Here is a 25,801-nt window from a genome sequence, read left to right on the forward strand (position 1 = left end):
CCCTATGGACAGTAGCCCATCAGGCTCCTCTGGTCCAAGGCATTCTCCAGGCAAGAATACTGGAGTGGGTTGCTGTGCCCTCCTCCAGGGAATCTTCCCAACCAGGGATCGAACCCACGTCTCTTATGTCTACCTCCATTAGCAGGCAGGTTCTTTACCGCTAGTGCCACCTGGGAAGCCCTAGTGTCAGAGTATCTGCTGTGAACAGGATTGGCTATTATTACTACTTTCCCACCGGACTAACTCAATCGGTAAAGAATCTGCCTGCAATGCAGGAGACTTGGGTTCAATTCCTGGGTCGGGAAGATTCCCCTGGAGAAGGAAATGGCAACCCAGTCCACTGTTCTTGCCTGGAAAATCCCATGGAAGAGGAGCCTGGTGGATTATAGTCCATGGGGTCCCAAGAGTCAGACACGACTGAGTGACTAACACTTTCTCCTTTTTTTTTTCACCAGACTAGGTAAGTAATTAAGAGCAAAACCTCTGGCGCCAACCTGGTTGGGTTCAACTCCCAGCCCCAGCATTTATTACCTGTGTATTACCTATTGCCTTTAGCACTATTTATTTATTTCAGGCAGTGCTGGGTCTTTGTTGCTGCTTGGCTTTTCTCTATTTGTAGCAAATGGGGCCCACTCTAGTTGTAGTATGTGGGCTTCTCATTGCAGTGGCTTCTTTTATTGCAGAGCCCTACACAGGCTCAGTAGTTGTGGCTCCAGGGTTCTAGAGCACAGGCTCAATAGTTGTGGTGCACAAGTTTAGCTGCTCCACCACATGTGGAATCTTCCCAGATCAGGGATCGAACCCCTGTCTCCTGCATTGGTGGGCAGATTCTTTACCGCTGAGCCACCACGGAAGCTCCCCTATGTACCCTTAGATATGGATCTTAACCTCTCTGTGCCTCAGTTCCCTCTTCTGTAAAATGGGGATGATGATTATGCCTTGTAGAGTATGGTGAGGAGTGATAAATTAAACTTGCCAGGTTCTTAGAACGATGTCTGGCACACAGTGAGTGCTCCACTGTTGCTGTTGTTACTGGAGGTCTGCTCTCTTTCCATCAAGGTTGCTAAGCTGCTGTGATGTGATCCTGCAGCAGCCCTCATCTCTTCTAAGGAAGCATTGCTTGAGGATTAAGGCAACACAGAAAAAGGGTGGAGTAGAGATATGAAGGAAGATGATACTGGAGAACATTTTGGAGCACCTGGATCTAACTGTGCCTGAAGCAAGACCTGCCCCTGGACTTCTTGGTTCCAGTTCAGTTCAGTTGAGTTCAGTCACTCACTCATGTCCGACTCTTTGCGACCCCATGAATCACAGCATGCCAGGCCTCCCTGTCCATCACCAACTCCCGGAGTTTACCCAAACTCATGTCCATTGAGTTGGTGATGCCATCCAACCATCTCATCCTCTGTCGTCCCCTTCTCCTCTTGCCTTCAATCTTTCCCAGCATCAGGGGCTTTTCATATGAGTCAGCTCTTCACATCAGGTGGCCAAAATATTGGAGTTTCAGCTTCAACATCAGTCCTTCCAAATGAACACCCAGGACTGATCTCTTTTAGGAGGGACTGGTTGGATCTGCTTGCAGTCCAAGGGACTCTCAAGAGTCTTCTCCAACACCACAGTTCAAAAGCATCAATTCTTCGGCGCTCAGCTTTCTTTATAGTCCAACTCTCACATCCATACATGACTGCTGGAAAAACCATAGCCCTGACTAGACAGATCTTTGTTGACAAAGTAATGTCTCTGCTTTTTAATATGCTGTCTAGGTTGGTCATAACTTTCCTTCCAAGGAGTAAGCATCTTTTAATTTCATGGCTGCAATCACCATCTGCAGTGATTTTGGAGCCCCCCAAAATAAAGCCAGCCACTGTTTCCACTGTTTCCCCATCTATTTCCCATGATGGGACCAGATGCCATGATCTTCGTTTTCTGAATGTTGAGCTTTAAACCAACTTTTTGCCTCTCCTCTTTCACTTTCATCAAGAGGCTCTTTAGTTCTTCTTCACTTTCTGCCATAAGGGTGGTGTCATCTGCATATCTGAGGTTATTGATATTTCTCCCAGCAATCTCGATTCCAGCTTGTGCTTCCTCCAGCCCAGAGTTTCTCATGATGTACGCTGCATACAAGTTAAATAAGCAGGGTGACAATATACAACCCTGACATACTCCTTTTCCTATTTGGAAACAGTCTGTTGTTCCATGTCCAGTTCTAACTGTTGCTTCCTGACATGCATACAGGTTTCTCAAGAGGCGACTCAGGTGGTCTAGTATTCCCATCTCTTTCAGAATTTTCCACAGTTTATTGTGATCCACACAGTCATAGGCTTTGGCATAGTCAATAAAGTAGAAATAGATGTTTTTCTGGAACTCTCTTGCTTTTTCCATGATCCAGCAGATGTTGGCAATTTCATATCTGGTTCCTCTGCCTTTTGTAAAACCAGCTTGCACATCTGGAAGTTCACGGTTCACGTACTGCTGAAGCCCGGCTTGGAGAATTTTGAGCATTACTTTACTAGCGTGTGAGATGAGTGCAATTGTGCCGTAGTTTGAGCATTCTTTGGCATTGCCTTTTTTGGGGATTGGAATGAAAACTGACCTTTTTCAGTCCTGTGGCCACTGCTGAGTTTTCCAAATTTGCTGACATATTGAGTGCAGCACTTTCAAAGCATCATCTTTTAGGACTGAAATAGCTCAACTGGAATTCCATCACCTCCACTAGCTTTGTTCGTAGTGATACTTCCTAAGGCCTACTTGACTTCACATAGAACCAATAAATTCCTTCTTAGCTTAAATAACTTTGCTTGGATTTTTATTACAGCTAAATCTGTTCTAAGACAGAAAGTTATTGGAGGGCTCAAATAACAGATTGGGAAGATATTAGAGGAAATGCGGAAGCTGAAGAGAGGACAGAAGTGATACATCTTGAGAAGAGAAGGCTATGTGGAAGCAGTGTGCATTCCGGATTAGAATCCCAGCTGTGTTACTTACTGCCCTTGGTAGAGTGATTACATAATGATTGTAATAGTCACTCCTTTATGTACACATTCTGTATGTGACTTTGTTAGTCTTCTCATCAGGAAATGCAGTCTATTTCCCTACCCCTTGAATCTGGGCTGATCTTGTAACTTGTTTTGGCCAACAGAATGTGGTGAGAGTTATGCTGAACTAGTTCTAAGGGTAGGCTTCCAGCTCCTATTTGCTCTCTGGACTCTTGCCATGACCTTGTGAACAATCCAGGCTCACCTATGAGTGGATAAGAGATTAGAGGTTCCCCAGCCGAGTATCTTTTGTCCCCCAGAAGCAGAGCCATCTAGCCTCCAAGAGCTGACCACAGATCACAGATGCATGAATGAGTCCAGCTAAGACCTGAAGAAGCACCCATGTGAGCCCAGCCTACACTGGCAACCTACAGACTGGAGAGAGAAGGAAGCAATTGGTGTATTAAGCTACTGTGTTTTGGGCAGTTTCTCTTCTTTAAAAAAATGTTTTTTCATTTATTTATTTTTGACTGCATTGGATCCTAGTTGCAGCGTGTGGGATTTTCATTGCAGTGTTTGAGCTTATTTGCCCCCAGCATGTGGGATAGCAGTTCCCTGACTAGGGATTAAGCCTGTGTTCCCTGCATTGGAAGGAGGATTCTTAACCACTGGACCACCAGAGAAGTCTCTTGGATGGTATTATGTGGCAGTAGATAACTGATACCTTGTCCAGGGGTCTTCTGCAAACCTGACCTTCAGGTTGCATGGCAAACCAAGGCCACCCTGTCCCAGTCCTGATCATGTGCTAGTTCTGAGCCTGGACCTCAAGAGGCCTTGCAGCTTCTAGTCACTTTCTTGGACCCCTACCTCCACCTTGTGGACAAGCCTGGGTTGGTCTTCTAGAGAATGAGAGATCACATGGAGGAGAGCCCAGCTGCTCCAGCTGATGGCACCTGGTCCAGCCTACAGGCAGCCGACTCCTAAACATGAGAGAGCTCAGCCAAAATCAGTAGAGCCAACCCTAGGTACTGCTGATCAGAGAGTCACGAACAATCAATCCCAGCAGAGACCAGAACTACACAATTGGTTTGCAGACTTGTAAGCAATTATGAATGCTTATAGATGTGAGAGTTGTACTGTGAAGAAGGCTGAGGGCCAAAGAATTGATGCTTTTGAACTGCGGTGTTGGAGAAGACTCTTGAGAGTCCCTTGGACTGCAAGGAGATCCAACCAGTCCATTCTGAAAGAGATCAGCACTGGGATTTCCTTGGAGGGAATGATGCTGAAGCTGAAACTCCAGTACTTTGGCCACCTCATGCAAAGAGTTGACTCATTGGAGAAGACGCTGATGCTGGGAGGGATTGGGGACAGGAAGACAAGGGGACGACGGAGGATGAGATGGCTGGATGGCATCCCTGACTCGATGGACATGAGTCTCAGTGAACTCCGGGAGTTGGTGATGGACAGGGAGGCCTGGCGTGCTGCGATTCATGGGGTCGCAAAGAGTCAGACACGACTGAGTGACTGAACTGAACTATTTTAAATCTCTAATTTGGGAGTATTTTGTTTTGCAGCTGTAACTGATCCACTAACTTTCCATGGGCAAGTGAATTCACCTCTCTGGCCCTCAGTTTCCTCCCGTGAAAAATAGAAACCACTACATGCCTATCAAAACGGCCAAAGTCGAGAACACTGAATCATCGTTATATAAACTATGGACTTGGGATGATTATGATGTGTCAGTGCAGGTTCATCAGTTGCAACAGATGAACCACACTGGTGGGAGATGCTGGAAATGGGGGAGACCATGCATGTGCGGGGCAGGGGTATCTATGGGACATCTCTGTACTTTCGGCTGCTTTGCTGTGAACCTAAAACTGCTCTAAACCTTGTCTTTAAAAAATTGCAATAGGAAAAGGAAAAGGTAGAAAGAGGATAGCTAAAAGTGGAATATGGGGCATGTTGAGTCTTGCACTGCACTTGGAGGTGTGGGAAGGAGTGGTATTTTTCCTGCTAGGTGATGAAAGTTTCTCATCGTGCAGTGGGCTACGTGGAGAGTGGCCGCTACTCTGTGCTCCACCCTATGGGTTGCCCCTCCCCTACCTGTAAGGAGCTCCTGCCAGTATTATCTTCTTCAGTGGACATCAGATCATGTCCCTACAACTACTCAACAGCCTCCCATGGCTCCCATCTCACTACAGTGAGTGAAAGTTGCTCAGTCGTGTCCGACTCTTTGTGACCCTATGGACACCTCACTACAAATAAAGTCTAAATCCTGGGCCACAAGCCCTACGTGATCTGGCCCCTGGCTACCTCCTTGGTGTCCATCCTGCTCTCATCAGCTCCATCCACCACGGACATCCACCCAGAGCCCTTATGAACGCGTCCTCTGCTTGGAACTGCTTATGGTAGTAGGCTAAATAGTGTTGCCCCAAGGAGGGTCGCTGCCAACCCCCAGAACCTAGGAATACGTTGTTGACACACTGGAAGGGACTTTGCAGGTGTGACCAAGTTAAGGATCTTGAGATGGGGAGATAATTTTGGATTATTGGGTGGGACCAATGTAATCATGGAGTTCTTCTAAGAGGGAAGCAGGAGGACTTCCTTGGAGGTCCAGTGGTTAAGAATCCACCTTCCAATGCAGGGGACACAGTTTTGATCCCTGCTCTGGGAAGACTCCACATGCCTTGGGGCAACTCAGTCTGCACCCTGCAGCCACTGAACCTGCGCACCCTGGAGCCTGTGCTTTGCAACAAAAGAAGCCACTGCAATGAGAAGCCTGTGTACTGCGGCTAGAGAGTAGACTGTGCTCATCGCAACTAGAGAAAGCCTGCTAGCAGCAACAAAGACCAGCCAAAAAAAAAAAAAAAAAGAGGGAAGGAGGAGAGTCAGTGAAAATATAATGTGGTGGGTCTTCCCTTGTGGTCCAGTGGCTAAGACTCTGCCCTTCCAATGCAGGGAGCCCAGGCTCAATCTCTGCTCAGGAAACTAGATGCTATATGCTTCAGCTAAGACCTGGTGGTGCAGTCAAATAAATAAATAAAAATAAATATTAAAAAAATACAATGTTGCTGGCTTTGAAGTTGGAGGCATAGGCAAGATGGAGGATGCAAGGAAATGAATTCTCCCTCTCAAGACTCCAGAAGAACTCAGTTGCTGACACCTTGATTTTAGCCAAGTAAGTCCCATTTTGGACTTCTGACCTTCAGAACTACAGGATTAAAAATGTGTATTGCTTTAAGGCATTCAGTTCAGTTCAGTCACTCAGTTGTGTCCGACTCTTTGCAACCCCATGAACCGCAGCACGCTAGGCCTCCCTGTCCATCACCAACTCCCGGAGTTCACTCAGACTCACGTCCATCGAGTCAGTGATGCCATCCAGCCATCTCATCCTCTGTCATCCCCTTCTCCTCTTGCCCCCAATCCCTCCCAGCATCAGAGTCTTTTCCAATGAGTCAACTCTTCTCATGAGGTGGCCAAAGTATTGGAGTTTCAGCTTCAGCATCATTCCTTCCAAAGAAATCCCAGGGCTGATCTCCTTCAGAATGGACTGGTTGGATCTCCCTGCAGTCCAAGGGACTCTCAAGAGTCTTCTCCAACACCACAGTTCAAAAGCATCAATTCTTCGGTGCTCAGCCTTCTTCACAGTCCAACTCTCACATCCATACATGACCACAGGAAAAACCATAGCCTTGACTAGACGGACCTTTGTTGGCAAAGTAATGTATCTGCTTTTTAATATGCTATCTAGGTTGGTCATAACTTTCCTTCCAAGAAGCAAGCGTCTTTTAATTTCATGGCTGCAATCACCATCTGCAGTGATTTAAGGCATTAAGCTTGTGGTAATTTGTCACGGCAGCTATAGGAAACTAATATGTCCTTCCTCCAAATCCCTACTTGCTCAGTTTTTTGTTATTCAGGCTCAATCTGAAATGTCATCTCTTCAGAGAAACTGTCCCTAGCTACTTGAACTTAGTAAATATTTTTTGAATGAATCATTGAAAATGATTCACTTGACCCTAATCAAGGTTGAAACAAGAGCTCTCAAATTAGCCACCATGGGCTAAATTCAGCCTGCACATGTGTCTTATTTGACTGACACTGTGTTTGAAAACTCGTTTGAGACAAACATTCATCAGCTGGACAGTTTCACTCAAACATCTCAATTTCCAGAATCACATGGGACTTTCAGAAGAACCAGGCCCATCACTCCATGTTAGAACTCCCACATCACAGCAGCCTTCAAGGCCTTTCCCCTGCTTGGCTCAGGGAGTCACTGACTTGGCAATGTTGGTGTCTCTGTTAAGGATTCCCTAAAAGCAAATATGAAAATACTGGGTTGGCCAAAAAGTTTGTTCGAGGTTTGTTTTTTTGTTGATGTTGTTTTTCTATACATTCTTAAAGAAAAACCCGAACAAACTTTTTGCCTAATCCAATAGAGTACATCAACAAGGAGACAGAAGATACTATAAAGAACAACCAGATGGAAATGTTAGGACTGAAAAATACAAAAACCAAAGTAAAAGGCTCACTTGATGGACTAAACAGCAGAATGGAGACGACAGAGGAAGAAAGTGAACTTGAAGACAGATCAGTAGACATTCTTCAACCTAAACAGTAGAGAATACTGGAGGAAAAATAACCAAGTCTCAGGGACCTGTGAGACAACAATAGGTCTAAATTCATGTCTTTGGACCCAGGAGAGAAAATGGGGAGCTGAAAAACTGAAGGATATTTTCTTGGGAAGCAGAGTGGAGGGACAAATGAGGTAGGGTACGGGGTAAGCTGATAAAAGGTGCCCTAAGGAGCTGATGCCTTCGAACTGTGGAACTGATGCCTTTGAACTGTGGTACTGGAAAAGACTCCTGAGAGTTCCTTGGACAACAAGGAGATCAAACCAATCTTAAGGGTTATCAACCCTGAATACTCATTGGAAGGACTGATGCTGAAGCTTAAACTCCAGATTTTGATTGTCTGATGCAAACAGCCAACTCAATAGAAAAGTCCTTGATGCTGGGAAAGATTGAAGGCAGAAGGAGAAGAGGGCATCAGAGCATGAGGTGGCTGGATGGCATCTCCCATGCAGTGGACATGAACTTGGGCAAACTTTGGGAGATGATCAGGGACAAGGAGGCCTGGCGTACTGCAGGCCTTGGGGTCACAAAGAGTCAGACATGACTCGGTAACTGAACAGCAACAAAAGAGCTGGCTGCAGCTGTGCCCCCTGGGGTCACTGGGGACCCTCTGAGAGAAAGTGTGGAATGTGCCTCTGAGTTGTACCATATAGGACTGGGGAAGCTGGATGTCTACCCTCCCATTCCCACTCTTCATGAGTAAGGATTGCTCCTGGGAGCACTGACAGCCAGGCTGCCAGCCTGCCGCATGCCTGGCCCAGCAGGCCTCTGAGCAAAGTTAGGAAGCCACTGCTGCATCCAGGAGCCATCCATGCGACAGCTGATGCTAGGACTTTATGGTGGGCTGGGGGATACGGCTGGGTGTGCTGTGCTAAGTTGCTTCAATCATGCCCAACGTTTTTGTGGGCATGTAGACTGTAGCCTGCCAGGCTCCTCTGTCCATGGAATTCTCCAAGTAAGAATACTGGAGTGGGTTGCATGGCTGGGTGTTATCAGTTGCCTATCGCTGCTTAAAAAATTGCAATACACTTTGTAACTTAAACAGCACCATTTATGATCCCCTAGTTTCTGTGGGTCAGGAGTCCAGACATGGCTTGGCCGAGTCCTCTACCCAGTCAAGGTGTTGGTCAGGATGTGTTCTTATCTGGTGGCTCAACTGGAGAAGAATCTACTTCCAAACTCATTCAAGTTTTTGGCAGAAATCATTCCCTTGCAGCTGTGTGCTAGAGACTCTGGCTTTCAGAGGGCTTCACCCTCAAAGGGTGACACTTGGAGCTCCCAGAGGCTGCCCACAGCTCCCTGCCAGGTGGGCTTCCTCAACACAGCTGCCTGCTTCATCGAGCCAGAGAAGCCTCTCCTGCTCTACATGGCTGACACAGTCTTCTGTGATATAACCTAATCAAAGAAGCAACACCCAACACCTTCATAATATTCTATTGGTTGGAAGCAAGTCACAATGAAGGGTGGGTAGTCACACAAAGGTATGGACACTGGGAATTGGGACTCCCTGGGGTCACCTTAAGGTCTACCCACCACAGTAGGGCACTAACAGCCTTGTGTGGGTTGTATGAACTTCAGTTCAGTGCTGTGCAGATAGGCCTGGGCATCAGACCCACGCTTGGCTTTGGCTGTTTCACTTTCAGCCGCTATGCAGTGAGCTGCTGTGGACACAGGGCACTGCGGGTTTCCTAGGAGCAGATCTGGGGGGCATCCAGAAGTCTCCTTTCTCTCTCCCATTGCCAGCCCCTTCCCAAGTTCACTGTGTGACTTCAGGCAGCTTGCTTGAGAGCTCTGTGCTTTAGTGTTCTCAGCTACAAAAGAGAGGTTCACAGTGTGGCTCATAGTTGGCTGTGAGGACCATAACGTTTGTGAAGGATGTGAGTTCTGACCGTGCCAGGCGGTCCCCCAAAATAACAACAAAAATAATTATTTTTGTTGTTCTCTGCCTCTGCTTCCCAGTGGACCCCCCCTTTAGCTCTCCACAAACACTCTCCCTTTCTGGAGGTATCTTTGCCTCCCTGGGTACCATGTGAAGCCTTAGGTGTTTCACCAACAGTGTCTGGGGTGTGAGGGGTGAGCACTGCCCTCTTCTCGGAGACAGAAGTTCTGGAAGTTTCAGATCTGCCCTGTTCTTTCACAATGGAATATCAGGGCCATGAATTTTACAAGGCATTAATATTTATTTCTGACTCTTGCACTCTGTTAAATAGTGTATAACCTTTCCGGGAACAGCCAGCCGGGCCTGGTGATTGCCACAGGACAGCGGGGCCAGGCCTAGTGCCTTGTCCCAGCACAGAGGCCTGTCTCTCCTTTCTCAGGGTGTCTGAGGGAGCTCTCGCCATTGCAAGAATCAGGAGGGGGGTGCTCATCTGCTAACTGGGCCACCACTCTGGTGGCCCCTCTAACCTGGGGAGCTATGGTTGAGGCCTGGAGGCCCCAGTGCCACTGAGACGGTGGGGGAGGCGGGGTGCAAGGAACGGGCAAGGAAAGGCAGCAGTCCAGTGAGGATCCGGGGCTTCTGGGGTGACCCACTCCCATCCCCCATCCCTGCCCTCATCCTTGGGAGAGTGTGGTGAGTGAGGTGGCTACAGTTTCCACACCCAGAGACTCACTCCCCACATGGCCTCATTCCAGCCCTTCCTTCCTTCCTCTGAGGAGCACAAGGCTTTAGCCAGGCCACCTGGGTTTGAACTGGTGTCCCCCCACCCCCACCCCACGGTGACCAGAGAGGAAGTCTAGCCTCAGTTTCCTCACCTGTGGCATGGGGATTGTGAATGAGTCAACAGAGCAGGACTTGGACCAGGGAGAGGTCAGTCACCCTTAGCTGCGGCCCCGTGTCTGTTTTGGTCCACACACGTGCAGAGGGAGGTGTGGGTGAGCCCAGAGCAGCAGGACTCATGGGGCAACGAAAGCACAGGAGACCAGGTCTCCTGGACCCAAAGGGCTGACTTTATTTCACCAGAAACATCTTGTTTCTCTTCCGGCTCTGGGAAAAGCAGAATTGTTTGAACAGGCACCCCAGCACAATTAAGACTGTGCCCACAAGCATCATCACGTTCAGCCCCTTAAGGACAGAGTTGGCGTTTTCTTTCCGGGTCTTCTCTGCCTCTAGTTGTTGTTTAGACTTTTCTGGGACCAGAAACTTCAGTGGATCCACACTGACCTTGGAGTTGAATTGAGCCATGAGCTCTTGCTGCACGAAGCACCTGTAAATGGCCGACTGGAAGACCTGCAGCCAGCTGCCGCCATTGGAGGAGTCCATGATGGTGCTGATGCTCTTGCCGGAGAGCTGGTCCTTCCATGTTAAGGAGAGGTTGTTGGCTTCCCACAATACGGGCCTGCGAAGGAGGACAAACTCAGTTGCAAAACCCCAGAGAGGGGGAGGGCAGACCCATGTCTGAAAGGAGGTAGAGATGGCAGCACTCTTCTCTTTGGGAACAGCAAACAGAGCATCCCCCTCCAAGGAGAGCTATGCAGCAAAGAACAAAGGGAAGGTGGGGGCAGGATGGCTGGGAGCTCTCAGAGCCCAGCCCCTTACTTCCCTGGGACCACTTAACCAAACGCCTCTGCCTCTGTTTCTTCATCTGAAACCTGAGAGTGTCATGACTGCAGTGACCTCAGAGGGTTATCTGGAAGAATTAGCAAGACACTCCCTAACTGTGTGTGCACCTCTTTACCTGCCTGACCCTATTTCCTCTGCTCTCCCTCACTCACTCTGTCCCAGCCACACCTCCTAGAGGTTCCTCTGACGGCTGGGCACAGTCCTGCCCCGGATCTCTGCACTCAGCTTGGAATGCTCTCCCTCAATACACAGAGCACTCTCACCTCCTCTCAGCCTTGGCTGAATGGCAGCTTTTCAGGAACGCTTTCTCTGCTCTCCTTATTTAAAACTTTCACCTCCCTTTATCGCCAACTAAAATGCTGGGTTCTCAACATTGTAAAAGCAATTATACTCCAATAAAAAAAAAAAAAGAAAGACTGTGTGTTTCATTCATATCATTGGTTTATTGCTGCATGAGAGCAGGTATCTTTTTTGGTTATGTTCTTCATTGCCTCTTGGTGCCTAGAGTTTAGATTCTTGGTTTATAAATGCTCAGTGAAAAACGTGATCAGTGAACACATAAATCAGGGATATAACACACCCATCATAGCTGGGAAACAAAAGGGATAAGCAACAGACAATAACAAGGTGAAAGATTATAAAAGCAATGGTCACACCTGTTAGTGTGTGGGACCCTGTCGTAAATGTCTTTACTGGCATTTGCTCCCTTAGGAATCACAATGACCCTGAGGCCAGGTCCCGCAAGACCTCCGTACTTCCCAAATTCATGTCCTAACCGGAAACTCAGAATGTGACCTTATTTGAAAATAGAGTTGTTGCCGTTGTAATTAGTTCAGATGAGGTCAGATGGGAGTTGTGAAAGGGAAAGTCACTCAGTCGTGTCCAACTCTGCTACTCCCTGGACGGTAGCCTGCCAGGCGCCTCTGTCCATGGAATTCTCCAGGCCCCACTGGAGTGGGTAGCCTTTTCCTTCTCCAGGGGATTTCCCCACCCAGATCTCCTGCATTGCAAGCAGATTCTCTGCCATGTGAGCCACCAGGGTGGGAGTCAGGTGGGCCTTAAATCCACCAATATAACCTGTATCCATGTAAGAAAAGAGAAGAGGCAGAGACACGAGACACAGGGGGAGAACGCCAGGTGATGACAGAGGCAGAGGCTGGAGGGATGCAGTCACAAGTCAAGGCAGGCCAAGAATTGTGGCCACCACCAGAAGCCAGAAAGAGGCGAGGAAGGAGCCTATCCAGCCTCTCAGAGGGTACGTGGCCCTGCTGACACCTTGATCTGTCTGCAGAACTGGAAGAGAATTCCCTGTTGGTTGAAGCCACCTGGTTGGTGGTGTTCTGTTACAGTGGTCGTAGCAAACGAATACAACCCATATTATACAGATGGGGAAACTGAGGACCAGAGAGGCCACAGGCTAAAGTCACACAGCAGGAAAGTGGCAGAGGCCAAGATAGTAACCTCACATGAAATGCCCTTCCCCTCAGCTCCCTGGAGACATAGCAATTCTTGAAGCCTCAGTGACCTCTCTTTTCAAGTTCCCTGTGGTGGGCACTCAGGTGCCCCTTACTTGGCAAATGACATGGAATAGGTGTGCGATTCTAGATGGAAGGAGGAGTCACATGCACATTCAGTTTTCTGAATTGTGGGCTTTTTTTTTTTTAAGGAAGCAGGTGTTACTTTTATACATCGAGGAGGAGGAAGAAAGGAAAAAGGGAGACAAAAAGATATGAGAGCAAGAAAAAGAGAAAGAAAAAGCTGGCATAAAACTCAGCATTAAAAAAACTAAGATCATGGCATCTGGTCCCATTACTTCATGGCAAATAGAAGGGGAAAAAGTGGAAGCAGTGACAGATTTTATTTTCTTGAGCTCCAAATCACTGACAGTGGTGACTGCAGCCATGAAATTGTAAGACACTTGCTCCTTGGAAGAAAAGCTATGACAAACCTAGACAGAATATTAAAAAGGAGACATGACTTAGCCAACAAAGGTCTGTATAGTCAAAGCTAGGGTTTTTCCAGTAGTCATGCATGGGATGTGAGAGTTGGACCACAAATAAGGCTGCTGCTGCTGCTGCGGCTGCTGAGTCGCTTCAGTCGTGTCCGACTCTCTGAGACCCCATAGAGGGCAGCCCACCAGGTTCCCCCATCCCTGGGATTCTCCAGGCAAGAACACTGGAGTGGGTTGCCATTTCCTTCTCCAATGTATGAAAGTGAAAAGTGAAAGTGAAGTCGCTCAGTTGTGTCTGACTCTTAGCGACCCCATGGACTGAAGCCCACCAGGCTCCTCCATCCATGGGATTTTCCAGGTAAGAGTACTGGAGGGGGGTGCCATTGCCTTCTCCGCAAATAAGGCTGAGCACTGAAGAATTGATGCTTTTGAACTGTGGTTCTGGAGAAGACTCTTGAGAGTCCTTTGGACAGCAAGGAGATCAAACCAGTCAACCCTAAAGGAAATCAACTCTGAATAATTCTTCATTGGAAAGACTGATGCTGAAGCTCCGATACTTTGACCACCTGATTCAAAGAGCCAACTCACTGGGAAAGACTCTGATGCTGGGAAAGACTGAAGGCAGGAGGAGAAGGGGATGACAGAGGATGAAGTGGTTGAATGGCACCACCGACTCAATGAACATGAGCTTGAGAAAGACAGATGGTGAAGGACAGGACGCCTGGGGTGCTGCAGTCCATGGGGTCACAAAGAGTGGGACATAACTTAGTGACTGAACAATAACAACAACAGAAGTCACAGCTGGGATGACCAAGGGAAAGAAAACCAGATGGAGGCAATGAAGCCAGATTCCACAGAGCCGGTAGCTGCAGAGCCCTCAAGAGGTTGCTCAGGCTCCCAACTTGCAAGGAAAGGGTTGCCACTGGCCAGTGGGGGAGAAGGGCAAAGGGGGTCCCCATGGCCAAGTATGTGTCATAAGGTCTGTGCTGCCACCTCTCACCATGGATTCCCCCAGGCATTCCTCTGAGCTGTAGTTTCCTCATCTATGAATGAGCCTTCTTGGAGTTCACAGCTCCTTGGGTGAGGGAAGAAGGATGGCAGAGGATGTGGTTTAAGAAGAGTGTTTGCCTAGGGACCAGCCTAAAGGGTAAGTGCTGCCCTGTGAGTGGTTGCAGCTGTTACTGTTGGGGTAGTGACAGCCATTCCCCTCTCCAAGGTATCTTCCCCACCCAGGGACCAAACCCAGGTCTCCTGCATTGCATGCTGATATTTTACCATCTGAGCCACCAGGGAAGCAGGTGGGCAGGGAAAAACGTGAAGAGGGAAAGATTTCCCAGGGGCTCCAGGCAGGAACCCTTAAGAAGGAATGGCAACCCACTCCAGTATCCTTGCCTGAACAGAGGAGCCTGGTGGGTTACAGTCCATGGAGTTGCAAAGAGTCAAACACAACTTAGTGACTCAACCATTACCACCAGACAGGAAGACAGAACAAGAATGGGAGCTCTCAGGGACACAGGTCATGATAGGCATCCATCCTTTCATCCCAGGCTTGATGATCATTCCACATGAGTTTGAGGACTCAGGAGTCTCACAGCTTCCTGAGCTACCTACCTCACAGTTCCATCACTTGCCTGAGCTTCTCTCATTCCAATCCTGACCACCCTGGTCCATCTCCCCTCCTGGACTAGGAGCTTCCTAAGGACCAGATGTGCAGCTACCTGATGACCACCACGTCCACAGCACCACCCAGTGCAGGGCTGGGCCTAGGGTCAGCCGAGTGCTCCCTGGGTACTAGCTGTCCTTGTTCTATCTATGTGTGGCTCAGTGGACGCCAAGAGGGATATCCAAAGAAGCCCAAGGAGAGAGACTGCGGCACTGATTAGCAACACAGAATCCCTCCCTCTCTGCACAGGTTAACCACAAAGGCTCCCAGATGGGGAGCGCCTGGCAAGGGGTCAAGGGCAGGGCTGGTACCCGATTCCATCACCTGTAGATAGATCCTAAGGGGCAGGTGAGCCACGCAGATCCCACTTTGTTTCTAAGCTGGAAGTTGTCAAAAATGACATATTTCGCATCTATGAGTGTACACGGGATGTGGCAGGTCTCCACCTGCATCTCAGGCCTCAAGCGGCTGGACCACAGCTTCTCATCTCCCAGATAGAGCCAGCAGGGCATTGGGTTTTCCAGGGACTCTTGGATGTAGCAGTACCCCAGGCGTTTGCGTTCACCTGGCTCCCCGCAGCGGTTACAGTCTTGCCAGGGCTCCCAGTGGGTGAAGACGAACTGCTTGCTACTCAGACTCAGGCTCTCATTCTGCAGGGGCTTTTGGTCCAGATCTTTGTGTGTAATATGTAGGGTGACGACATCTTGGAAGTCAATTTCATACCGCATCACTTTCTTGCCATCCTTGTTGTTGCAGTTATAAATGCCTGTATGGGAGGGTAGTGGATTTTTAATGAGAAGGTTGCCATTGAGCATTGTTACCATGTTGAGATTAGTAGTGGAATTGCTGGCCCAGGTGGTCTTGAGTGGCGTGAAGAATTGCCACTGTGCCCCAGGGGCATTGCAGTGCAGGATGATATCATTGTTTGAGAGCAGGGCCAGTTGACAATGCTTGTGATTAGGACAGCTGATAGAAAAGGGCGACTCCTGAACCGGGAGAGCAAAGCAGAGCAACAGCCACAGGGTGGTCAGCATGGTGGATTGCGACTGTGAAAGTGGGCTGGGCCCCACCCTGGACTTTGTGAGGTCATCCATGAACCTCAGGCCTCAGCCCTGATAGCAGGAAGGACTGTAGTCCACCCCCATGGGATGTGAGGTCACAATTCCCATATCTGTCCTGTGACAATTTAGCAATCTTATTTCATTTCTCTCCCAAGCCTTCCACTCTGCTGGGGTAGGACACAACTTGTCTATTCAGGATTTTCTCTATCACCTCCCTATTTTGGTGTTAAAGTGACACATGTGAACGTTCAACACATTTTTTTCTGAACATGTACTTTGTTCGGGGACCTCCCTGGTGGCTCTGGCAGTAAAGAATTCGCCTGTAATGCAAAAGACCTGGGTTCAATCTCTGGGTTGGGAAGATCCCCTGGAGAAGGGAATGGCAACCCACTCCAGTATTCTAGCCTGGAAAATCTCATGGACAGAGGAGCCTGGCAGGCTACAGTCCATGGGGTTGCAAAGAGTCGGACATGACTGAGCAACGAAGCACACAGGCATGCTACCATGTTCTGGGCACACTTGCAAGTGCTGAGAACGGAGAGGTGACTAAATCCTCTCTGGTTCCCTTCTGACCTCCTACCCTTCCCCACCCAACTGCTCCAGCCATGCTGGCCTCCTGACTGTGCCCTGAATATATCAGGCAAGCAAAGAGCTCATGCCTTAGGATCTTTGCATATGCTGGTCCTCCCACAGAGGACCTGTGGGAGGTCTGCGAGACTCAACTCATTTTAAACAAATATATTTTTTTCTTGGTAGCCCCTTTCCCAGATTCTTTCCTAAACTCCTCAGCCAAAAATAAATAAATAAATATTGAAAATAAAAATCACCAATAGAAACACAAAAATGCCAAAAACATGGCACTAAATAGACCATGAAGAGGACCATACTTGCTAACACAGTATGGGAGCTGAAACCAGAAGGCAGAGGGTCACCTTGTGTGGCCTTGGCTGGGAATGTGCATTGTTGGGTGACTCAATTTTCTTGCCACTCTGTGCATGTCTGCAAATGAATATGACTGTGGGTAACTTGGGGGTTACAAACAAATTCTAGTGAGTAGGTGAATTCACCAGTGTAGAATCCTTGAATGATGATGATCAGTCCAGTTCAGTTGGTCAGTCATGTCCGACTCTGTGCAACCCCATGGACAACAGCACGCCAGGCTTACCTGTCCATCACCAACTCCTGGAGCTTGCTCAAACTCATGTCCATCGAGTCAGTGATACCCGTCAAATATCTTGTCCTCTGGTTGTCCCCTTCTCCTGACTTCAATCTTTCCCAGCATCAGGGTCTTTTCTAATGAGTCAGCTCTTCGCATCAGGTGGCTGAAGTATTGGAGCTTCAGCGTCAGCATCAGTCCTTCCAATGAATATTCAGGATTGATTTCCTTGCAGTCCAAGGGATTCTTGAGAGTATTCCCCAACACCACAGCTCAAAAGCATCAATTCTTTGGTGCTCAGCCTTCCTTATGGTCCAACTGTCACATCCATACCTGACTACTGGAAAAACCGTATCTTTGACTAGAAGAATCTTTGTTGGCAAAGTAATGTCTCTGCTTTTTAATATGCTGTCTAGGTTGGTCATAGCTTTTCTTTCAAGGAGCAAGCATCTTTTAATTTCATGGCTGCAGTCACCATCTGCAGTGAGTTTGAAGCCCATGAAAATAAAGCCTTTCACTGTTTCGATTGTTTCCCCATCTATTTGCCATGAAATGATTGAACTGGATGCCATGATCTTAGTTTTTTGAATGTTGAGTTTTAAGCCAGCTTTTTCACTCTCCTCTTTCACTTTCATCAAGAGGCTTTTTAGTTCCTCTTTGCTTTCTGCCATAAGGGTGGTGTCATCTGCACATCTGAGGTTATTGATATTTCTCCTGGCAATCTTGATTCCAGCTTGTGCTTTATCCAGCCTAGCATTTCGCATGATGCACTCTGCATGTAAGTTAAATAAACAGGGTGACAATATACAGCCTTGATGTACTTCTTTCCCAGTTTGGAACCAGTCCATTGTTCCATGTCTGGTTCTATCTGTTGCTTCCTGATCTGCATATAGGTTTCTCAGGAGGCAGGTAAAGTGGTCTGGTATCTCATTTCTTTAAGAATTTCCCACAGTTTGTTGTGGTCCACACAGCAAAGGCTTTAGTGTAGTCAATGAAGCAGAAGTAGATGTTTTGCTGGGATTCTCTTGCTTTTTATTTGAGCCAACGGATTTTGGCAATTTGATCTCTGGTTCCTCTGCCTTTTCTAAATCCAGCTTGTACATCTGGCAGTTCTCAGTTCACATACTGTTGAAACCTGGTTTGGAGAATTTTGAGCATTACTTGCTAGCGTGTGAGATGAATGCAATTGTGTGGTAGTTTGAACATTCTTTGGCATTGCCCTTCTTTGGGATTGGAATGAAAACTGGCTTTTTCCAGTCCTGTGACCACTGCCAAGTTTTCCATATTTGCTGGCATATTGAGTGCAGCACTTTCACAGCATCATCTTTCAGGATTTGAAATAGCTCAACTAGAATTCCATCACCTCCACTAGTTTTGTTCATAATGATGCTTCCTAAGGCCCACTTGACTTTGCATTCCAGGATGTCTGGCTCTAGGTGAGTGATCACACCATCATGGTTATCTGGGCCATTAAGTTCTCTTTAGTATAATTCTTCTGTGTATTCTTGCCACCTCTTCTTAATATCTTCTGCTTCTGTTAGGTCCATACCATTTCTGTCCTTTATTGGACCCATCTTTGCATGAAATGTTCCCTTGGTGTCTCTAATTTTCTTGAAGAGATCTCTAGTCTTTCCCATCCTACTGTTTTCCTCTATTTCTTTGCATTGTTCCCTTAGGAAGCCTTTCTTATCTCTCCTTGCTGTTCTTTGGAAGTCTGCATCCAGATGGATATGTCTTTCCTTTTCTCCTTTGTCTTTTGCTTCTTTTCTTTTCTCATCTATTTGTAAGGCCTCCTCAGACAACCATTTTGCCTTTTTGAGTTTCTTTTTCTTGGGGATGGTTTGGATCACAATGTGACAAACTTCCGTCCATAGTTCTTTAGGCACTCTGTCTATTAGATCTAATCCCTTGAATCTATTTGTTACTTCCATGTATAATCATAAGGGACTTGATTTAGGTCATATCTTAATGGCCTAGTGGTTTTCCCTACTTTCTTCAATTTAAGTCTGAATTTTGCAATAAGGAGTTCATGATCTGAGCCACAGTCAGCTCCCAGTCTTGGTTTTTCTGACTGTATACAGGTTCTCTATCTTTGATTGAAAAGAATATAATCAATCTGATTTCAGTATTGACCATCTGGTGATGTCCATGTGTAGAGCTGTCTCTTGTGTTGTTGGAAGAGGGTGCTTGCTATGACCAAAGCGTTCTCTTGGCAAAACTCTGTTAGTCTTTGCCCTGCTTCATTTTGTACTCCAAGGCCAAACTTGCCTGTCACTCCAGGTATCTCTTGACTTCCTACTTTTGCATTCCAGTCCTTATGATGAAAAGGACATCTTTCTTGGGTATTAGTTCTAGGAGGTCTTGTAGGTCTTTACAGAACCATTCAACTTCAGCTTCTTTGGCATTAGTGGTTGGGGCATAGACTTGGATTACTGTAATATTGAATGGTTTTCCTTGGAAACAGAGATAATTGTCATTTTTGAGATTGCATCCAAGTACTGCATTTTGGACTCTTTTGTTGGCTATGAGTGTTACTCCATTTCTTCTAAGGAATTCTTGCTCACAGTAGTAGATATAATGGTCATCTGAATTAAATTCACCCTTTCCAGTCCATTTTAGTTCACTGATTTCTAAAATATCAGTGTTCACTCTTGCCATCTCCTGTTTGACCACTTCTAATTTACCTTGGTTCATGGACTTAACATTCCAGGTTCCTATGCAATATTGTATTTACAGCATCAGATTTTACTTTTCACCACTAGACACATCCACAACTAGGCATTGTTCCTGCTTTGGCTCAGCCCCTTCATTCCTTCTGGAGCTATTTCTCCACTCTTTTCCAGTAGTATATTGGGCACCTACTGACCTGGAGGGTTCATCTTTTAGTGTCATATCTTTTTGCCTTTTCATAGTGTTCATGGGGTTCTCAAGGCAAGAATACTGAAGTGGTTTGCCATTCCCTTCTCCAATGGACCACATTTTGTCAGAACTCTCCACCATGACCTGTCCATCTTGGGTGGCCCTTTTAGCATGGCTCATAGTTTCATTGAGTTAGACAAACAAAACCTCATGCATAGCAGGACCCAGGGAAAGGAGCAGTGACCCCCACGAGAGACTGAGCCAAACCTGCCATTGAGTGAGTGTTTCTTGCTGAGGCACGGGTCAGCAGTGACCTGCTGCGGGGACAGGGGCTCTGGCTGCAGCAGACGTGGGAGCTGCGGCATGCTGGCATCAATCCTTTTGAAGAAGGTAGCTATTACTGCCATCACCCCTACTATAGTTTGGCCAGAGAAGGGAACACAGTCCCACCCATCAGCAGAAAATTGGATTAAAGATTTACTGAGCATGGCCCTGCCCACCAGAGCAACACCCAGTTTTACCTACAGCCAGTCCCTCCCATCCCATGGGGTCGAAAAGAGTCAGACAGGACTGAGCGACTTTCACTCAAGAAGCTTTCACAAGCCTCTTATCCTCATCCATCAGAGGGCAGACAGAATGAAAACCACAATCACAGAAAACTAACTGAACAATGCTGTATATAAATACCAAATATATTTTTATATACAACAAGCAATTAGAAAATGAAATTTAAAAGATGCAACTTGCATGAACAAATCAAATACAAGGAACAGATATAATAAAATATATGTAAAACCTCTACATTAGTAACTACTCATTACTGGGAGAAATAAAAGAAAGCCTAAATAATGGAAGTGTTTACAATGTTCATAGATTGGCAGACTAAATATTGTAATATATTGATTCTATCTTTAGATTCAATGATGTGCCAATTAAAAAAAAAAAACAAGACTTCTTTCGGATGGAAACTACAAGCTGATTTCAATTTTTTTTAATAAAAAGTAAAGAATAACCAAGACAATCTTGAAGAACAAACCTGAAAAATCTATACTATCAATATCATGGCTTATTATAAAGGTATAATAATTAAGTTACTGTAGCATTGGTGTGAGGATGGATAGATGAATTGTATCAGTCAGAGTCTAGTGAGGAGATAGAAATCACAGTAAAGTCTATGTTGGCATGAGCATGGGCCAGAATGTCTTGGTTTCTAGGTTTTGTATTTGGTCCACCTATGAATAACAGGTGCCTACGAGGGCAGGGATTAGGTCTTTGTTGGCCACCACTGTGTCCCCAACATCACCTGCCTAGGATGTGGCTCAGAAGCCGCAGTTGGGGATTCTTGCTGAATGAACATCTGAACAAGCCAGTGAAGAGATTCCTTCCTGCACAGATTGACCTTGAAGGCTTATGGGCTGAAAGACAGACCCTGCTTTTCTATTGGAATGTAACCCCTGGCCCAGGTGAACACAGGAAACAAAGCCTGGGTGAGGCTCAAAGGCAGGGTTAATGCCCGGGTCCAGTCACCTGTAGATGGAGGCCAAGGGGCAGGTGAGCTGCATGTTGTTGGTTGACTGGCCCAGCTTGGAAATATCAAAGGTGAAGAATGGCTGGATGATCTCCTTGCTATGGTTGCAAGGTACAAGGCAGGCTTCCACCTGCATCTCAGGCTGCAAGCGGCTGGACCACAGCTTCTCATCTCCCAGATAGAGCCAGCAGGGCACTGGGTTTTCCAGGGACTCTTGGATGTAGCAATACCCCAGGCGTTTGCGTTCACCTGGCACCCCACAGCGGTTACAGTCCTGCCAGGGCTCCCAGTGGGTGAAGATGATCTCCTCTCTACCCAGACTCAGGCTCTGATTCTGCAGAGGGTTTTGGCCTAGTCCTTTGTGGGTAATATGTAGCATGGTGACATCCTGGAAGTCTATCTCATATTCTACCACAAGGGCTGTGTTGTTGTCCTCACAGCGATAGAGGCCTGTCTGGGAGGGCTGAGGTTTGTTCAGTTGGAGGCTGCCCCCAGGCAGTTTCTTTATGTTGGGCAGTGAGGAAACCAAAAAGGGAGCTTCCCCCTGAAAGGAAGAAAAGTACCAGTACGCCTGGAGATGGTCACACCGCAGGACAACATCATTGCCCGAGAGCAGGGCCTGCTGGCAGAGACTCTTATAGGCACAGGTGACTAATATCTGGGCACACGAAGCAGGGAGGAAAAGGCTAAGCATCCACAAGATAGTCAGCATGGCTACCTACATACAGACTACAGAAGGAAGCTGGGAACCACGGGGGCATTGTGAAGTCACCCACAGAACACAGGCATCATCCCTGGGTAGTGGAATGGACCCTGAGCCACTGCACTTCCAGGACTCCAATTCAGTTCATGTCATCAAATAATACCTTAGAGTCAAAAACTCAAATGGCCACAAGAGCTGGGCAGGGAACATGAGTGAACCTATATCAGAACAAGTGAACTAAAAAGTCAAATTATTTATCCTTCACCTACTCACTCAATATACAATGATGGAATGGGTCAAAATGCATAATTGAGAAGTCACTGGTTTCCTATTTTTTAAATTGGGATGGTTCCTTAATCAGCACCAAATCAGTTCCTTGAGGGGCTTCCCTGATGTTTCAGCAGTAAAGAATCTGCCTGAGATGCAGGAGACGTGGGTTTGATCCCTGGGTGGGGAAGATCCCCTGAAGGAGGACATGGCAACCCACTCCAGTATTGTTGCCTAAAGAATCCCGTGGACCGAGGAGCCTGGTGGGCTACAGTTCAAGGGGTTGCAAAGAGCTGGACATGACTGAAGTGACTGAGCATGCACCCACAGCTCCTTGAGGGTGGGGAACTTCCCAAATCTTTGTTCACTGTGGCTTATGTCTTCACTGTCCAGGAGTCATCCCCTTTTCCATTATCCTCCTCAGGTACATCTCAAGTGGCACTGGGAGACTTGCCCTCCTTGGCACATGAGTTTCTCAGCCTATTTCCTGTGTCCCAAAGTGTGGGACCTAAGAATTCTTATAAGCCTCCAGTCAACTCCATGTGTTCTGTTCAAGATGTTCCTCATCTCTCTCTCACTGCATGTACCTTAGACTCTATCAGGCATCCAGCAGAAGCCAGATTCTAACCCATTTTGCCTATCTCAGACTATCCTACATGTTTCCTGGGAGTACCTTAATTTATTTACAGATATTAACAATGGTTGAAAGTGAAAAGTGAAAGTGAAAATTACTCAGTTGTGTCCGACTCTTTGCGACCCCATGGACTATACAGTCCATGGAATTCTCCAGGCCAGAATACTGGAGTGGGTAGCCTTTCCCTTCTCCAGGGGATCTTCCTGACCAGGAATTGAACCAGAGTCTCCTGCATTGCAGGCGGATTCTTTACCAACTGAGCTATGAGGGAAGCCCAACACAACAATGGTTAATAATGATTTAATTGGTACTAATCCTTGATCTTATCTTTGACAGAAGCCAGGTTCTAATTTGACTTTGCCTCTCAAAGGTCTTCCCAATATGGGGCAAACTTTGGTCAACATTCACTCCTAGTGTCCTGCATTTCAACTGCTTCCTCTAAAGCTGCATGTATCAATAAGTATGTTATCTGCTTCCCAAAGTATCTCTCCATCCTTCTGGTTTCAAATAAGCTTTCTTGTTCCCTTTGCTTAGTATCTAAGCCAATGACATGTGTTTTTATTTTTTATTACATCAGCACCCCACTCTTGATTCTAATTTCTGTTATCATGCCAAATAGGCTATTTGCTATTATAATAAACTTCACCGAAATCTCAATGACTTACAATCACACAAGTTTACTTCTCATTCGTGCTCTATGTCCCTTGTGAGTTGACATTATAATCACTCAGGCACACAAGATTATTGAGCAACAGCCATTGCAAACATTTCTAGTTTTATGCCAGAGGAGGAAGAAAGATAGCTCTGTACTATTTCATATTCATAATTAAATGCTCTAGCCTTCAGTGACACATGCCATTCGCTCACAGACCATTGGCCAGAAATGATTACATGGCACCAGCATTTCCCAACACAGGAAACGAAATTCTGCTATGTCCAGGAAACATTTAGTAAATGGCCATCAGCAATATCTACTACAAGGAGTGTACTTTTATGTGCTATGCTGTGCTAAGCTGCTTCAGTCGTGTCTGACTCTTTGTGACCCTAGGGACTGTAGCCTGCCAGGCTCTTCTGTCCATGGGATTCTCCAGGCAAGAATACTGGAGTGGATTGCCAATCATAAAGTGAATGTTGTTGTTGTTGTTCAGTCATGAAGTTGTGTCCAGCTCTTTGTGACCCCATAAATTGCAGCATACCAGGCATCCCTGTTCTTCACTACTCCTGGAGTTTGTTCAAACTCATGTCCATTGAGTTGGTGATGCTATCCAACCATCTCATCCTCTGTCATCCCCATCTCCTCCTGCCCTCAATCTTTCCCAGCATCAAGGTCTTTTCCAATGAGTCGGCTCTTTGCATCAGGTGGCCAAACTATTGGAGCTTCAGCATCAGTCCTTCCAATGAATATTCAGGACTGATTTCCTTTAGGGTTGACTGTTTTGATCTCCTTGCAGTCCAAGGGACTCTCAAGAGTCTTCTCCAACACCACAGTTCAACAGCGTCAATTCTTTGACACTCAGCTTTCTTTATACTCCAACTCTCACATCCATACATGACTACTGGAAAAACCATAACTTTGACTAGATGGACCTTTGTTGGCAAAGTGATGTATCCACTTTCTAATATGCTATCTAGGTTTGTCATAGATTTCCTTCCAAGGAGCAAGAGTCTTTTCATTTCATAAAGTTAATGCCATTCCCCAAATCCTCCCGTCAGATCTCTCCTCAAGTTCTGATGGCTAGAATCAGGTCCCATGTGCAGATCCAAATCTGTCTCTGAAAGGAAAGAAAATTTCTATGATCGGCTTAAGACTATGAGAATTTGTTCTCCAGGACTGGCAAAGTATAATCTTTAGAATTTTCCATCACAAATTGTGCTTGTTATAAAGCTTTCAAGAGATTATTGATGTCAAATTCTTGGAACAGCTGGGTTTGGATTACTTAGATGGTGGTTAATTAGTGGGAGTGTGGCCAAGTGGTTTCAGTCCCAGGCTCTGGGATCAGCTTTTCATTTCTTGATTCATCTTTCATTAGAACAATCCATGCTCAGCAACTTCACTTTCTTGTGCCTGGCATATCCATTTATTCCATAAATAAGTATTGCTTACTCATCTTGCACCAGGCACTAAGGATTCAGGCTAAGTCCTTGGCCTCTTGGAGCTTACATTCTAGTGAAGAAGGTATTAACTGGGATAAGTTCAGATATGCTGTGTAACAGAAGAATTCTGGAATCTCAGTAGCTTAACACATTTTTTTTTTTTTTGGCTCATCCTATATGTCTAGTGTGGGTTGGTGGAGAATTCTACTCCACACAGTTGTTTCAAATACCATGGCCAATGGAGGCTGCACCATCTGCAGCATCATTAGCTGCTATGGAATGAGAAGTGAGGAAAGTGAGTTACACACTGGCACTTAAACACTGATCTAGGAGGGATCTGGAGAAGGCAATGGCACACCACTCCAGTACTCTTGCCTGGAAAATCCCATGGGTGGAGGAGCCTGGTAGGCTGCAGTCCATGGGGTCGCGAAGAGTTGGACACGGCTGAGCGACTTCACTTTCACTTTTCACGTTCATGCATTGGAGAAGGAAATGGCACTCCAGTGTTCTTGCCTGGAGAATCCCAGGGACAGGGGAGCCTGTTGGGCTGCCGTCTATGGGGTCGCACAGAGTCGGACACGACTGAAGTGACTTAGCAGCAGCAGGAGGGATCTACATTACTTCTGTCTGCAGGCCATTAAGAATGAATCATAGAGCTCCACCTAACTGTAGAGGGGCTGAGAAATGTAGGGGACCATGTGGAATATTTCTGAG

At 46.7% G+C, this 25,801-nt stretch overlaps 1 protein-coding gene across 2 annotated transcripts; it reads right to left on the minus strand.

Annotated features, from left to right (window-relative positions):
* Positions 1-10,185: 10,185 nt before the first annotated feature.
* FAM187B (family with sequence similarity 187 member B) lies at positions 10,186-22,577 on the minus strand. Of its 2 annotated transcripts, none has more exons than XM_025269941.2 (2): positions 21,389-22,577; positions 10,186-10,947 (listed from the first exon to the last, which is right to left on the minus strand). In XM_025269941.2, the coding sequence occupies exons 1-2, from the start codon at positions 22,099-22,101 to the stop codon at positions 10,560-10,562; spliced, it is 1,101 nt and encodes a 366-aa protein (XP_025125726.1). In that variant the 5' UTR covers positions 22,102-22,577; the 3' UTR covers positions 10,186-10,559. The 2 variants fall into 2 exon arrangements, with proteins under 2 accessions (XP_025125726.1, XP_006065367.2); XM_006065305.3 differs by lacking the exon at positions 21,389-22,577 and adding an exon at positions 15,110-16,122.
* Between the last annotated feature and the right edge of the window lie 3,224 nt (positions 22,578-25,801).

Source organism: Bubalus bubalis, chromosome 18 (assembly GCF_019923935.1).
Source record: "Bubalus bubalis isolate 160015118507 breed Murrah chromosome 18, NDDB_SH_1, whole genome shotgun sequence".
Taxonomy (NCBI): domain Eukaryota; kingdom Metazoa; phylum Chordata; class Mammalia; order Artiodactyla; family Bovidae; genus Bubalus; species Bubalus bubalis.

What these genes read in the sequence shown, in the direction of transcription:
- FAM187B (XM_006065305.3), bottom strand. Translation starts at nt 15,879, where the DNA reads ATGGATGACCTCACAAAGTCCAGGGTGGGGCCCAGCCCACTTTCACAG. An exon ending in CCCTTAGGATCTATCTACAG is followed by an intron (nt 10,948 to 15,109) that starts GTGATGGAATCG and finishes CCTCCTTCGCAG; the next exon opens with GCCCGTATTGTGGGAAGCCA.